Source organism: Cheilinus undulatus, linkage group 13 (assembly GCF_018320785.1).
Source record: "Cheilinus undulatus linkage group 13, ASM1832078v1, whole genome shotgun sequence".
Lineage (NCBI taxonomy): Eukaryota > Metazoa > Chordata > Actinopteri > Labriformes > Labridae > Cheilinus > Cheilinus undulatus.
The window spans coordinates 40,407,164-40,422,304 of record NC_054877.1 but is presented as its reverse complement, the minus strand read 5'-3'; the positions used below and the strand labels follow the sequence as shown (position 1 = coordinate 40,422,304).

Genomic DNA, 15,141 nt, shown 5'->3' with positions numbered 1-15,141 from the left:
TGAAAAAAACTCTGAAGTGTACTAAGAAGGGAAAAAAGGTAAAAGTAGCCCTCTGAAGAAAATTTATTTATTTCTTCTGTCTGTTTACTCCTGTTTTTTAGTTGGTTTCATCATGCTACATCAGTAGTCTGTGGTGATATGCCCAGGAAGAATCTTTGCCTTATTATAGTTCCATCCATTTAAATTGGATTTGGCCCTCATGTCCATAATGTAGTGTCAAATATTGAGCTATAGCCTAGTGCAGTGACCCTGGGCCACTTCAGGCCCCACACCTTCCCATCTGCCCCCCAGAAGATTAAATAAGTATGGCATGTCATTGTTTAGCTTTTAAACAAGAGGCACACAGGTATCGTATTCCTCTTATCTGGCGTGGGAAGCACAGTAGTCCCAAAGAAACCCTGCCCGTCTTATGTGGCCTGTTACCTTTGCACCATGAGTGAAGTTATCCACTCCGTCAGAGTGGACACTGAGCAATCCTAATAATGCATTTTATTTATAAGCATTTCAAATTACTCAAGGTCACCGAACAAGGCAAGGTCAAAACAGGGCATACACTTGAGGACAAAATTAGTATCCCCCCTGTGCCAATTGCAGTTTTTCTCAAGCATTTCCCAAGTGCTGTTAAAAAGATTGGAGAGTTTTTAACACAGCTTTTCCAAACACCCTAGTTTAATTTTGGATGCTGAAATTATTTTCCTTCGCACACAGAAAAAAGTTATTTCACTAAAACCAAAAACTACCAGGGTCAAAATTATTAGCCTCCTCTAGAACTGACCTGTAAGTCTGGTCATAGCAAAAACCACTGTTAGTCGATGACGTGCCTTAACTTTGCAAAGCTCAAAGCTTGTAAAATCAAGTTAAAACCAAGGGTTATTTCTCAGTTTACACACAGTAGCCTCAGAAAGAGTTTAGGCTGTCATTTGAGAAGGCACTGTGCAAAAAAAACAAAAGAAATCCGTTTAGACTTGAGAAAAAGAGTTGTTGATGCTCACAAAGCAGGAGAAGAATCTATGAAGTTATCACAGCAAATCCAAGAGTCAAGAACTGGAGGGAGAAGTATAATCAAGAAATTCAGTGAGAGCCACACAGTCCAGAACAAGCCTGACAGAAGTAGGAAGAGAAAGATTTGAAAGACTCTGGAAAGAAAATGAGTGAGAGATGTGTCTAAAGACCCCAGAACAACTGCCAAGACACTCGTGAATGACTTAGCCAAGTCAGGAAATGTAGACTCAAAGAAGACCATCTCAAAGAACCCTACAGGAATGGACTGTGAGGTTGCAGACCAAAAAACTCCTCTTTAGCAGAAGAGACCCCTTTAAGCCAGACTGAAGTATGCTAAGGACAGAAGGAAGAAGGATTTTGATTATTGGAAGCGTGTCCTTCAGATGAAACTAAACCAGAGCTCTATGGCCACAGAGACATTACTGATATTTGGAGAACGAAGGGAGAGGCGTGTCATCCAAAGACCACCATCCCCACGGTGAAACATGGTGGTGGGAGGATTATGCTGTGGGGATGCTTCAGTGCATCTGGAACTGAAAACCTTGTCAAGGTTGAAGGAACCATGAAAAAATAAGGATGTGTGGAGATTTTGAAAGAAAACTTCAAGCAGTCAACAACAAGACTGGGTCCTGGTCGTCGCTTTTTCTTTCAAAGCGACAACGACCCAAAACACACGTCACTCCTGGTGAAGAACTACCTTCAGGAGACCAAAGTGAACATTATTTACTGGCCTGCACAAATCCCTGACTTAAATCCCATCAAAAACCTGTGGGGTAAACTGAAGACAAAGGTACGTGCCAGAAGACCATCAAATCTGGAGGAGCTTGAAAGACTGGCCAAAGAAGAATTGGCTGGGATTCCTCAGGAGATGTGTCAGTGACTTGTTGAAAGCTACAACAACTACAGGCTGTCATCCAGCAAAAAGGAGACACTGTTGACTATTTGCACCAGGGGGCTCATAATTTGACCCTGGTAATTTATGTTTTTTTATGGAATGTTTTTATTTCTGTGTGCAAAGTAAAATAATTTCAGCATCCAAAATAAAGCTAGGATGGTTGAAAAAGCTGTGTTAAAAACTCTCCACTCTTTGTAACAGTACCTCAGAAACATTTGAGAAAAACTGAACAAAAAACAAAAAAAAAAAACAAAAAAAAACCCATAAGTTATCACTTCATCAAAACATTTGGTAAAACGGTATGCAGGCTGACAGAAGAAATCAATCAGATTGAGATGATAGGTTTTAAGACAGGGTTTGAAAATGGAGAAAGAGTTGATGTTCTGGGTGTCTGGTGGGAGGGAGTTCCAAAGTTGGGGAGCAGAGCAGCTAAAGGTTCTAGATCCCATGGTGCTAATGAGCAGGAGGTCAGAAAGGTATGGAGGAGCAAGGCTAGGTATGGTCTTAAGGGGAAGGAGCAGAATTTTAAAGTCACTTTTATGTAGTTTAAAGGAAGTCCCTTTTAAGGGTTTATAGGAAATCATGTGCATAAGGAAGAGATGACCTTGAGCCTAAAAGACGCTTGACCTATGAGCTCCAAAATCTAATCACTTAATCTTTGATTCAGAGTGGACATTTGTGCAAAGTCTGGAGAAAATCCCTTAGAGCATTCTTGAGATATTGCATTTACAAGAGTGGCGTACGAACAATTAGATTGACAACCAGAAATTATTAAGACTCTTGCCATCATTATCAAGGCACAATCCTGTGACAACTTCCCCACAATGTGAACAGCCAAAGAAAGCAGCTTGTTTTACAAAAGAAACTGAAGATTTGTGGGAAATGAATGGGCGGAAATGTAAAAAAAAAAAACAAAACAAAACAAACAAAAAAAAAAACATAACAACCGGTAGCCATGAGGAAATTTTAATTATTGTCCATGCCAGTTGCAATTTTGCACAAAGCTTTAACTCTCCTTGCTGATTCTGTATTCTGTGGTATTCTCTTCTTAAAACTCTCATCCTTCTTTTGTTTAACTTGCTAATGTACCACACACTGTGAAACTTTGCTGGGAGAAAATGTAAACAAAGGCTGCAAACAAATGTGCAGTTCTACTAAGTCTAGATTGGTGACTACAGACAGTGATGACTGGCATTTAAAATAGCAGTATAAATGAAGTTAGTCATCTTTCTTTTTTAGGTCCTGTCCGCTTCTGTAACTCAGATGAAGGAGTCAGTATTAACATTCTAGTGTGTTTAACCAGCTGAGAGCTCCTCACAGTCAAAGTAGAGTGAATAAGCATTTGTTCTCTGAGTGCTTCCCTCCACTGCTGATTAACACTCACTCTCTGTCTTCCCTCCAGGTTCTTGTCCCAGAGGATTGACTTCTACACCAACATGGTCCTCTTGTGGTTCTCCAGACTCGTCCTAATCATCCTGGCCTGCGCCCCCGGCCTGTCTCTGGGATGCCCCTCCGGCTGCCGCTGCTACAGCCTCACAGTGGAGTGTGGATCTCTTGGGATCAAAGAAATCCCACAGGGCGTCCCATCAGCCACAGAGGTCAGTTGGCCGATCGAAAATAAGTTAGGGCGCTAGCTTGCCAGTGCATTACAGCTGACCTGCCCATCCTGCATCAGTGCTTTTGCACCATTTGGCTGCCTCTCTGATCCATTCTTATTACCCTGAAATGATTGTGGTTAATCAATTCACCATGGCCCTCTTTGATGTAAGCCTGAGGGAGGGGCTGCGCTGTTGCCTGTGTAATTATTCATTCTTGCTCAGAAAGTGACTCTCACACACCCTCTGATCATCTGTCGAGAAGATGTTTAACATTACACCGTCTTTTCCTCTCGGGTTCAGGCCCCCCAACATTACCGCAGCTCATGAATATTAATGGAAAGCATGTCCAGGATAAATTGTTCCATTAACCTCAATCAGCAGGTCCGTCTCGTCGATCATGCTTTAACTCATGGCCCGTGTTTTCTTCTTTGAAAACATCACTAGTGAATGCACATTAGCAATCAAGCGAAAAGCCATGCATTATGGATCAAACACTTGCTCTCGTGTAGCTGCAATCACTCGAACATTTGTTGTTTGAAGTCGTTTGCTGACAAGGTCTGCGATTCTTGCTGCATTTGGCAAAAGAACTGAACCACGGACAGGGAAAATGCAAAACAACACACGCTGTCAGAGTCATAATTACAACAATCTAAGGCAGGCGCATTCCATGTTTGCTCACACGTTAAAATACTGAATATCTGAAGCTCTGCAAAACCAACAGGTGCAGAAAGGTTTGCAGTTCCTGTTTGTGGTTGAAATTGCAGGTCACTCAGTGGCTCAAACATGTTTGATAGAGGGTTTTTTTTTTTTTTCATTTCTTTTTTGTCCTTTTCTTTTTTTTTTGTCTCCCCCTCTCCAACCATTAGTCCTGCTGCTATCAGAAAAAGAAGAGATGGCCCTGCCTACTCAGGGACACTGCAATACAGTAGAAAGGCTATGAAGGCTGCAGAGAAGATTTATTCAGTTTTTGGTCTCTACATATTTATGTAGAATCCTACAAATGGCTAACCTAACACACCACTGTTTTATCTATCCATTGCATGAATATGTTTCACGTTCACTTTGGAAACCTCCATAGACCTCCATAGTTTGTGAAGGTCAGGACTTCAAAAAAAATCTTATCTTAGCTAATAACTTGAAAAACATTTTATCTGTCACATCCATGACCATCCAATCAGAGCAACAAGACAAAATGATGTAGTAGACACATGCAGCGTCAGTGCCTGCCTGAAAATGGATTGAAGAATGATTAAACTGCAGCTTTTCTTCATGGACCGTGGAGCACATCTAAATTTGTTAGGGCCCACCCCTACGCTATGAGTCCATAAACGCACCTTAAGCACACACAAACACTCAAAAAAAACACAATCCTAAACAAGCAGCCAGCGGACCTACTGTCATTACGTGTTGCAGAAATCCCACTACTAGAAGATTAATACATAAGTGGTCTCATACATAAAATGAAAGATGAATGTTAAACTCACCGCTACTTCTCAATTGCTGCCAAAAAACTGCCTCCTTCTGTCGTTAAGCTGAGTGAAGTCTCTGGCAGTCTCCATAACATCTACTATTGCCAAAATATCCTTGTGTATGTGAGCACACATCAAATTATTTATTGTGATATTTGCTGTTTTTGTGTCTCTGAAATGAGCACACTGCAGTTTTCCAGCTTCGGAAACCAAAGACAGAGAAAGCACGTTCGTTAGTTTTGCTTAATCCTGATCTGAGTCCTTTTATTGTCCAAAGGTGACACGGGGTGCAAAACAGTTGTGCCCGTGTCTGACACAGGGTAAGCCATGGGAATTCTTTAAACCACTGCGGTTGCGCGGATCAGGTTTTCTGAGTCCCACCTTGTGCATGTTTGGTGCCTGACAGAACAGCTGGGTCATCCGGTTGATGAGACTTGGCTAGATCCAGACAGCAGTCACTAGAACAGTGGATTTCAGCCAGACCTGAAGAGGGCACAGGGTCGGTGGCCGAAGGAGTGTGCAGCAGGAGAAGAGTGGCTGGCTGTGGCAGCAGAGGATGTGGACTGTCCACTACTTTTTGCTGGGGCACATGGAGAGTGGGAAGCCAAAGCTGCACCTGAGTCTGAAGAGTAGCCTGTGTTGGCTTGAGGAAAGGCAGCAGAGGCAACATTACTATGAGCGCCGACAGGAGAGTGAATGTTTGTGAGAGGCTTCAGAGTGGCCCGTTGAAGAAACTAAGGTGGCAGCACACTTGCTAGCAGCAGAAGTTATGGAGCTCTGTTCCGAATAGTCCTCCAAAGATTCACTGTTTTCTGGAGCGAGACCAGTACGCTTGCCAACTTTTGCTGAGGTTGCTCCAAAAAAATACTTTATTTTTCTGTGTTTCCTTGTTCTGAAAGACAGCAGGAAGCTAGAGGTTAACAGCGCTTGACCAATGGTGGGAGTGGCCTCAAGGTCAGAAGGTTCACATCACACATCATACGTTACATCACGTGAGATAACTAGCCAATGCATTTTGGAAAATATTATTTAATGCTTTCTGATAGGTTTGTGGGTTGGGACACAACGCAGCAGGCCTACATGATTTATTTACCTGGTGTTTTTTCCATGATAATTTTTTTTCTTTCCTTATTTTTTTACTTTTTTGGTCCATTTTTGGTCGGCCCGGGCCCTACTGGCCCTACTGGTTCTGCAGTCCATGCGACTACATCTGTAACAATCACAAACTCAATCATTAAAGGTTGTCAGAAAAGCAAAAACATTGCCACTATGGCTACATAGTTCCACCAGCAGCCATGGTATATACCAATGTAACGTAATGATCCATAATGATGGCAAACTTCTGCCGAAGCAGGTTGTCAGAAGAGTGAAAAATTAAGCTTAGTGTTAGTTCATGCAGGACTCGGAAATCATACACCAGGCTGTGATCAGCTGATGGCCATCTGAACCCAATGATCATCTCCCAGCTCCCACAGCCAATCACAGCTCTTGCTCGCAACACAGCAGTTGATTCAAAAATGCCTACATCAATGCTAAAGCACCATGATGCTAATGCTAGCATAGCAGCCCTTCTCGTTTATAGCAAACATTAACAAAAATTTGTTAAAAGAGGCAAAACTGGGCAGAAACAGTGGTGAAAAGGTGATGGCAATGGGTTAAGGGACAGAAGTAATTATGGACTGGCAAAAAAGGGTTCAAAGGGGAAAAATGGGATAGAAGTGGTAAAATAGGTTAAAGGGGGGGAACAGAGGTGAAAAGCATAAATTAGAAGTGAAAAGAGGTTACAGGGTAACATATAAATGGGTTAAAGAAGGGAAAATATGGACAAAGGTGGTAATAATTAGGGAAAGGGGCAAAAATGGGCTGAAACAGGGTTGAAAAGGCTTAAAAAGTGAGGAAAAGAGGCTAAAAGTGGCAGAAATGGGTTTAAGAGCCAAAAATGGGTTCAATGTGGTAAAAATGGAATAAAGGTGGCAAATTAGGTCAAAAGCACTGAAATGCATGGAAACAGTAGTACAGTGGATTTTAAGTGGCAATAAAAGGTAAAAAAAATTGGCAAAAATGGGTTATAAGAGGCAAAAACAAAATACAAAGTAGAAAAAACAGTGGTGAAATTAAAAAAAAAGATCAAAAGATGTCACAGAGTGAAAGAAAAGGGTTGGAAGAGGACTGGCACATATGTGAGAAAGTGGCTAAACTTTAACCTGACACGCCAGATGGATGTGTTTCACACATCCATCTGGCGAAGCTTCGATAGGAAACGTTTGAGAAAAGGCAGAGGCTTTGAAAAAAACTCGGAGTGTGATTGGATGAACAATCTGTCTGTCACATCTCTACGGGCCAATCAGAGCAACAAAACACGTGACATAACTGCTATCGAGCTGCGCGTGAGCAGCTACCGACTTTGCCAAAGTACTGCCCCTCGTCGCTGATTGGTCCTGTCAGTTTCTAACGGGGCCCAAACGGTTCAGATGGAAGCTTTGCAAGATGGATTCGCCAGTGAAAAACAAGGAAACAGGCGTATCATCTGCTTTGCAAGGTTAGCTAAACTTGGTAGAAAGAGCCAAAAATGGGTGGAAACAGTGGTGAGAAGAGTTAAAATTGGCTTAAAAATGAAGTAAAAGAGTGGTTAAAACGAATTGAAAGTACCAAAATAGGTGGAGACAGCAGTGAAAAGAGATAAGAGAGTGGTAGAAATGGGTTAAAAGAGGCAAAAATGGGATAAAAGTAGGGTGGAAACTGGTGATACAGATTCAAAAGTGTTGAAAAGAGGTTAAAGGGTGGCAGAAATTGGTGTAAATAGGAAAAGATAGGATAAAAAGTTGGAAAATAGTTGGAAACAGGGGTGAACAGGACAAAAAAAGTGGTCAAAAGAGGTTACAGAGAGACAGAAATGGGTTGAAAGAGGACAAAATGGGACAGAAGTGCCAAAAATGGCCAGAAATTAGAAATTGGTTAAAAAAGTGGAGAAAAGAGATTAAAAAGTGGCAGAAATTTGTTACAAGAGTAAAAAAAAGGGAAAAGGGTGGCAGAAATGGGTTAAAAGAGCTAAAATGGGTGGAAACAATAGTTAGAGGGTTTTAAAAGTGGCAAAAAAAAGAGTTTTAAGAACGTCAGAAACTGGTTATAAGAGGCAAAATGGGATTGCAGTGGCAAAAGGGGCAAAAATGGACAGAAACTGGTAAAAAGGGGTTAAAAGTTAAACAATTCATATGTCTGAACTCAATGACAGCTACACACACTTTTTACCTCTAAAATGGAGTAGCTGCTAGCACCAACGCCACTGATCCAACACGTCATCAATAAATCACACCTGGAGAAGGCCATTCTCTGGATTTGTCAGGGCCCAGCCAGTTCTGTCGGCAGCCCTGCTACTGGAAAAGCAGGCCAGTAGGAGAGGGGGTTGTGGGGGCAATTGTGCTCAGGCATGGTGGGAAACAGTCATCAACAATCAAGCTCAAAGTAAAAATGCCCTTAGACATGATTTTTTTGTAATGACACTTTGTTCAGTCATAGTTTTTGTTCCATCTAATGTCTAAAATGCAACCTTTTTTTCTCAAATAGATCTGAGTGGTTAAAAATGTTCAGAAATTTGGGTCACAATTTCTTATTAAGAAGATGGTTGTGGGCCCCGAGGCCAAATCACCAGAACTGCTTTACTAGAGTGTTGTACAAAGATGGACAGCCAAGGCACCAAAAATTCCTCCACTGATATCCCAGTTTTTATGGTCTTTACTCGTCTTTACATAGCTCTGAGTTCTTGTCGTCTAAGACCAAGACAAGACTAAGTAGATTCTTGTCACCCCATTCCAACCCCTTATGCTGTGCTAAATTGAAGCCAAAATACCTCTGTCAGACAGGCCCTGACATATTATTCTGGAGATGTCATTTAAGAAAAGATATGGGAACATCGGAGCTGCAGAGCTGACAAGCTGTCCCTTCGGTTAACCGACGCCTACACATTAAACTTACAGATAAAATGTCAAAGATCCCTCTGGTCGGCACAGTCCAGGGCAGAACAGATTCTCGTGTCAGTCTGAAGGAGACACTGAAGGTTAAGGGAAGTTTAGTGACCGTTCTGTGGGTTTATTATATTTTCTTCGGCTTTCCTCGTCTCCTCTACTATTGGAGCGTCTCTTGTTAACAGAGCTGACCATAATAATGTTACACCTACTTTTTTCTTACATCAGTTAACTTATTAATGCAAAACTACTCAAGGAAAAAAAAAACTCTTAAAAAGCATGATGTTAACTATCAGAAATTGAGATGTAAATATAAATATATATTGCATGTTTTAACTTCATAATTGGACCCATGTCCCATCTGTTAACATACAGTAAAAGAGGGCAGGATTTAAGACCTGTACTGCAGCCACTAAGCCACTAGTGGTTGGCAACTGATGACCTGGGGGCCACATGCAGCAGTCCCATCTCACCCAGTGTACCCCCTCCCCAATAGAATAAAGAAATGAAAGACAATCATAGTGTTACCCCCACTTTTTACATCAATATATTTTATAATCATCCAAACTGTTGCTGATTTTAAACTGTGTTTTTCAACAAATTTGTCCTGGACTTGTTTTGTTTCCTGCATTTTGACTAGCAGAATATTTTGCACACAAATTCAGCAGTCTCACAACTAAATTCAGACTTTGCTGAACTATCTCAGGCTTGCAACAAGGAAGACATCAGCTCCAACATACCTTTAGCAGATTTTCCAGCTGCAGTGGAGAACTACTCCTACATAATTCTGTAGCCTGTTTTATGCGTGTGTGGATGTTCTAGGATCCCCTTGTCCTTCCACAAGCCTGTGGTAAGCATCAAGCAGAAACAGCATAAGTAGGCCTTTCCTATGCCTACAAGAAAATCTGTTTATTAGATATAAAATAAAGGAGGAGCTGGGGTGGAGGAAAGTGGAATATTATTGGGCGAGAGGCAGGGTACACCCTGGACTGGTCGCCAGTCAATCTGACATATAGACATGGAGAGTCTTTGGTGGGAGGTTGGAGAAAGGCGGAGTACCCGAAGAGAACCCACGCATGCACAGGGATAACATGCAAACCCTGCACAGAAAGGCCCTGACTGGGAAGCAAACCAGGGACCTTCTTGCTGTGAGGCAACAGCTCCTGTGCCACTGCTCAGCCCCAAATTTAAGGGCCTGACTGGGATACAAACCCTCAGTCTCCCAGTACAAAGTCAGCAGGGAAACCCACTGAGCTATCAAGCATCTCAGGATAGCCAGGCTAGAGCACTTTAAATATGGCAGCATGAGTGCAAGCCAATAGTGTGCTTAGAACAAATCAGCTGGTCATCAGCTGATGACAGCTTGTGTGAGATGAGCTGATGATGATTATATGCCAGCACTCGACTCCGGGGCCTATCTGAACTATTGCAATATGCTTGATTTTTTTTCCAATACTGTTATTGCAATTTAATATGCAATTATGTTTAATTTCCTGATCTTGTGTATTTTCAAACAAAAAAAATAATAAATCATTCTATATTTTAACAAATAGGATATTTGGCTGATCAAGACTTAACACTTTTGAAAAAAAATATACAATTGCCATTATTTTGACTCAGAATTGTTGTATTAAAGGGAATGATCTTTTTCATGTCATTCTCAATTAATATAAGCATTTATAAAAATAAGAAAAATATTTTTTATAATTAATCTAGAAAAAAAATACACTTAAATGTTTGCATAATTTTTATTGGATAACATCTTTGCCTCAAAAATACATTAAACTGGTATTTTAAAACACAGTTCAGGCCAAAGAAGTACTGCACCTTCAGTGTTTTTTATATTTTAATAGGATATATTGCAATTTGAATCCAAATTTCAATTAATTTTCCAGCCCTATTAAAATGGACCTTAAGTATAACACTCAAGCACAGAATAGCTGGCCATGTTTATTTTAAAAAATGCCAATTGAAATGTTATGACGACTGCCTAAAATTACATTTAACTATCACTAGACTAATTTTATTTGCTTTATCTCCCTTAAAGACCATCTTCCTTCAAGACAATGCTATAGTGCAGATCCGTCTTCTGGACCTGACCCATCTGGGAAGCCTCCATTACCTCTACCTCCAGAATAACAGCATCTCAGCTCTGGAGCCTGGCGCCTTTCTCAGCCAGGGACAGCTGCTGGAGCTCGCCTTAAACGGCAATCTCATCCACCTGGTGACCGCAGATATGTTTCGAGGTCTGGAGCACCTCCGAATCCTGTACCTTGCAGGGAACCAGATCACCAGAGTGCAGGACTTCACCTTTAGAGGACTGCAGGTTGGTGAGCGAGGAGAAATGATTGAAAGTGTGGGTGGAAGGGAAGCAATGATTCATCCTCCTTTTGTTTTAAGTGTTCCAAAAAACATAATCCCTTTTATGTTAAGTGTACAAAGCTTGGCTTTTAGCAAAGCTGGAGCTATTTAATATCAGATGCCTTTCATGGATTATACAGAATGACGTGTGCAACTGTAAATCCAATTCAAAGCAACATGTCTGACTAATCCCTGCCATACAGTAATACACTATAGTCTGAGTCAGGTGGAATTAAGTCATCCTGCAGTCACATTTGACACTTTTCCTCCTCCTTTAACGTGCATGTTTCATATTTTCCTTTCCTTGCCTCATGTTTTTTCTGTCACTGGTTGCAGCGTCTGCAGGAACTCCACCTGCAGGAAAACAGCATAGAGCTGCTGGCAGAGAAAGCTCTGTCAGGTTTATCATCCTTGGCCCTGTTGGATCTGAGCAGAAATCACCTCCGCACCCTTGGAGCCTCATCCCTCAAACCGCTCGTCAGTCTGCAGGTGCTACGTGTCACAGGTAGGCAGAGTGAGGGCAGAATTCATAAGCCGCTGTAATACAAAAATGCAGACATAATCCTGACAGTTTAAATTTTAGTCAAAGTCCCTTGAAAAACAGCCTCACAACCACACTTCTGGGAACTGAGACAGCCCAAGAATGCATTGCAGCAGCCACTTCTGACAGCCTCATGTGAATGAAAATTATGTGCCCTTAAACATATTTTGCATATCAAAAGGTTTCAGCCAACAATAAACCTTTCATGAGAAAGAAAATCCCTCAAAGACACAATTAAAGGGAATGCATTTAAGGAACAGACGCTCAAAAAGAGAGCGAGTCCTGCAGTGAGTGCCAAAAGTTTGAATTAGACCGAGCACATTAAAGTTGTTTACCATGCAATATCACTTCAGCATCCATTTAGGAACTCTGAGCTTTTGGTCCAATCCTGTGATCCTCTGTAGTAGGGGTGTAACTACCCATTGATTTGGGTGGATATATTGGTATACAGTATATATTGGTTGATTAATTATCCAATCCAATCAATAGAAAGTACAAAAACTGATCAACACAGTCATCTTTAAGCTATGCTTTTATTTTGAAGTTCCTCCCACGCACCAGTTAACAGTTGTCCAACACAGGCTAACAGCTAGTCACCGAGGTCAAGAGGAAGAGGAGCATCTCCACTCCTCTCTTGGCTCTCTAGGACATATTTTATACAGACTACACCAGGGAGGGACTCTCACCTTTATTTGTCAACTACATTTGCATTTTCTATGTAGATAGAAATGGCTGAGCCCCTAAAAAGCTAAATGGGCCCTTCTCAGACTCATCTAATAATATCAATGCATGCACTTTGGATCAGTATCATTCGTGTTTGCTGTCTGGCTTACATGCATCTCTTGATCCTGGTTTTGATCGGCTTTGGAGCTGACTAAAAAGCATCTGTTGCAGGTCTGAGCATGGCTGTATACACAGACATTACTGTTTTAACATTTAAGTTCCACCCCCAGCTTTTTTGTTACAAAAATAAAGAGGATGGGGGTTTGCATTTTTATGCAGGCAACAGTAACTAAAACGTGTGTTTTGTAGCATTCACCAAACAGTGGCTTTCTCTTTGGCACTCTCCCATAAAGTATCGACTGGTGAAGAACCCAGTCAACAGTTGTATGCAGAGTCTCTTCCATCTCGGCTGCTATAGCTTTTAACTGCTTCAGAGTCATAGGTGTCTTGGTGGCCTCTCTCAAGTCTCCAAAATCAAACAAATCAAAACTGTATCTTGGCAGATTTTGTGGTAACAGAAAACATTATAATGTCCAAAGAATATTGCATATATCATGGCAAAACTGGTGATTCACACCCCTTCTTAGTAGAATTATGGTTTGCTCAGTTTGCTTAAAGTTCTGGTAAAAAGTTTGAAATACTATAAGAAACAGCTTTTTTAAAAGATATTAACGTCGTAAAACTTTGATTCCCTTCTGTCTCTTTAATACAGAAAACCCGTGGCGTTGTGACTGTGCTCTCGGCTGGCTGAGAACTTGGATCAGAGAAGACGGTCAACGTCTTTTGAGCTCTGCTGAACAGCGTCGGCTGATGTGCTCTGAACCACCTCGTTTGTCCCATCTCAGTTTGGTGGAGGTTGCTCCCAACAGCCTGGTTTGCATCCCTCCTGTGGTGCAGCTGGAGCCGAGTCACCTGACTGTGCGACTTGGGGAAAGCCTCCGAGTCTCCTGCCAGGCCTCGGGGTACCCTCAGCCCCAGGTGACCTGGAAGAAAGCCTCCCATGGTAAACCCCAGCTGTCTCCTCGTGGTCTGGTTCAAGAGTTGGGACCCAACGGTGAGCTCTTCAGGCCTGGGACTGCTGGAGGAGTGGTGACCGCTCTGCCCAGCAGTGGAGGGATGAAGGTCAGAGGTGTGGGAGGGATCCAGGGTCCTGTGAGGGGGACTGAGGAGGGCGGTGAGAGGGACAGCTTTGATCCAGACATGGGGAGTGGTATGCTCTTCCTCAGCAATGTCACTGTAGCTCATGCTGGGCGCTATGAGTGTGAAGCATGGAATCCTGGAGGTGTCGCTAAAGTCACCTTTCACCTGGCTGTCAACATGTCATCTTCTTCATATTCATCCCAGTTCTGGCCTCGCCTGAATACACACTCCTTTGTTTCTTCCTCATCTAACTCCTTCTATCAGCCAGAGGTCCTGGATGTTAGCCAGGAGCCACTTTATGAACAGGACAGCATGGACTTTAACGCTCTTGGACCTGCTACACAAACAGCCATAGCTGTTGGCATCTCCTTGCTTGCACTCACCGCTGTTCTCCTCTTGATCATGATCTACACTCGCCACCAGCAGATCCGCAAAGAAGAAGGCGGCTCCTTCTGCACCAGCAAGGAAGAGAGCATCCTCTATGTGAATGACTACTCTGATGGACCCACCACTTTTGCACAGCTAGAGGAATACCGCGATGACCACGGCCATGAGATGTATGTACTCAACAGAACCAAACCAGTCCTGGGTTCCACGTCCTCCAGGTGTCCCATGATGGCTGGGTTCGTCCAGCAGAAAGGCATGAAGGAGGCTCTCCTCGACCATGAAATGGTGCAGACTCTTACCCGATCAGGGGGGATGGGGCTTCGTAGAAACCCTGCAGATGGAGGAGAGGGACCCCTGACGACAGACCCAGAGGAGCTCTTCCTCAGTCAGAGCCTCCTCTTTGGATCGCAGGTTGCTTACGAGATCCACTGCTAAGGGGGCAAAATTTGCTCTGATATGAAAAAATATAATGGAGGACTTCATTAAAGACATAAAAGGAATTCTCTTTGGTGCAAAGATAGCAAGCATCATGTAATTTTGTCTTTAAAAAAGGACAGGGGTCCATCACTGACCCTCACCTGATTGACTGTATGACATTAATATGAATCAGAAAGATAAACAGGATAATTCAAAGGGAAAAAAAATAACAGAACTACACCTTTTGTCAATAAGTCAACCCTTTAAAGATGAAAATGGCTTACTTGCGAGAAATGGTGCAGCACTTAAAGGGAACTGACAAAACTGGATGGCACTTTACAATACTGTACATATAATTTGCATAGTTACTATAGGTAAGGAATGAATAAGTAAAAGCTAGTTAACCAGAGAACAAACAAAAGACACTAAATAGGCATAACTAGTTGGTAAAAAAAAATGTGATATCTGCTTGTTAACCAGGAATGTAAGAATAATGAATATGTAATCATAAAAGATTGAATTACTGAATTAATACCAGGTGTGATTATCAATATAAAGTATTCAGTTATTAAATAGAAATTGATGAGGATTTTTTTTTTTTTCAATCTACCCATTAACTAATGACTAATGAGCTGTTAACTGTACA

General features: G+C 42.0%; 1 protein-coding gene across 1 annotated transcript; it reads left to right on the top strand.

Annotated features, from left to right (window-relative positions):
- Positions 1 to 3,239: 3,239 nt before the first annotated feature.
- lrrc24 (leucine rich repeat containing 24) lies at positions 3,240 to 14,513 on the top strand. Its single transcript, XM_041804297.1, has 4 exons — positions 3,240 to 3,495; positions 10,974 to 11,252; positions 11,624 to 11,792; positions 13,264 to 14,513. The coding sequence occupies exons 1-4, from the start codon at positions 3,334 to 3,336 to the stop codon at positions 14,511 to 14,513; spliced, it is 1,860 nt and encodes a 619-aa protein (XP_041660231.1). The 5' UTR covers positions 3,240 to 3,333.
- Positions 14,514 to 15,141: the final 628 nt, after the last annotated feature.

What these genes read in the sequence shown, in the direction of transcription:
- lrrc24 (XM_041804297.1), top strand. Translation starts at nt 3,334, where the DNA reads ATGGTCCTCTTGTGGTTCTCCAGACTCGTCCTAATCATCCTGGCCTGC. An exon ending in GCGTCCCATCAGCCACAGAG is followed by an intron (nt 3,496 to 10,973) that starts GTCAGTTGGCCG and finishes TCTCCCTTAAAG; the next exon opens with ACCATCTTCCTTCAAGACAA. An exon ending in TCACCTTTAGAGGACTGCAG is followed by an intron (nt 11,253 to 11,623) that starts GTTGGTGAGCGA and finishes CACTGGTTGCAG; the next exon opens with CGTCTGCAGGAACTCCACCT.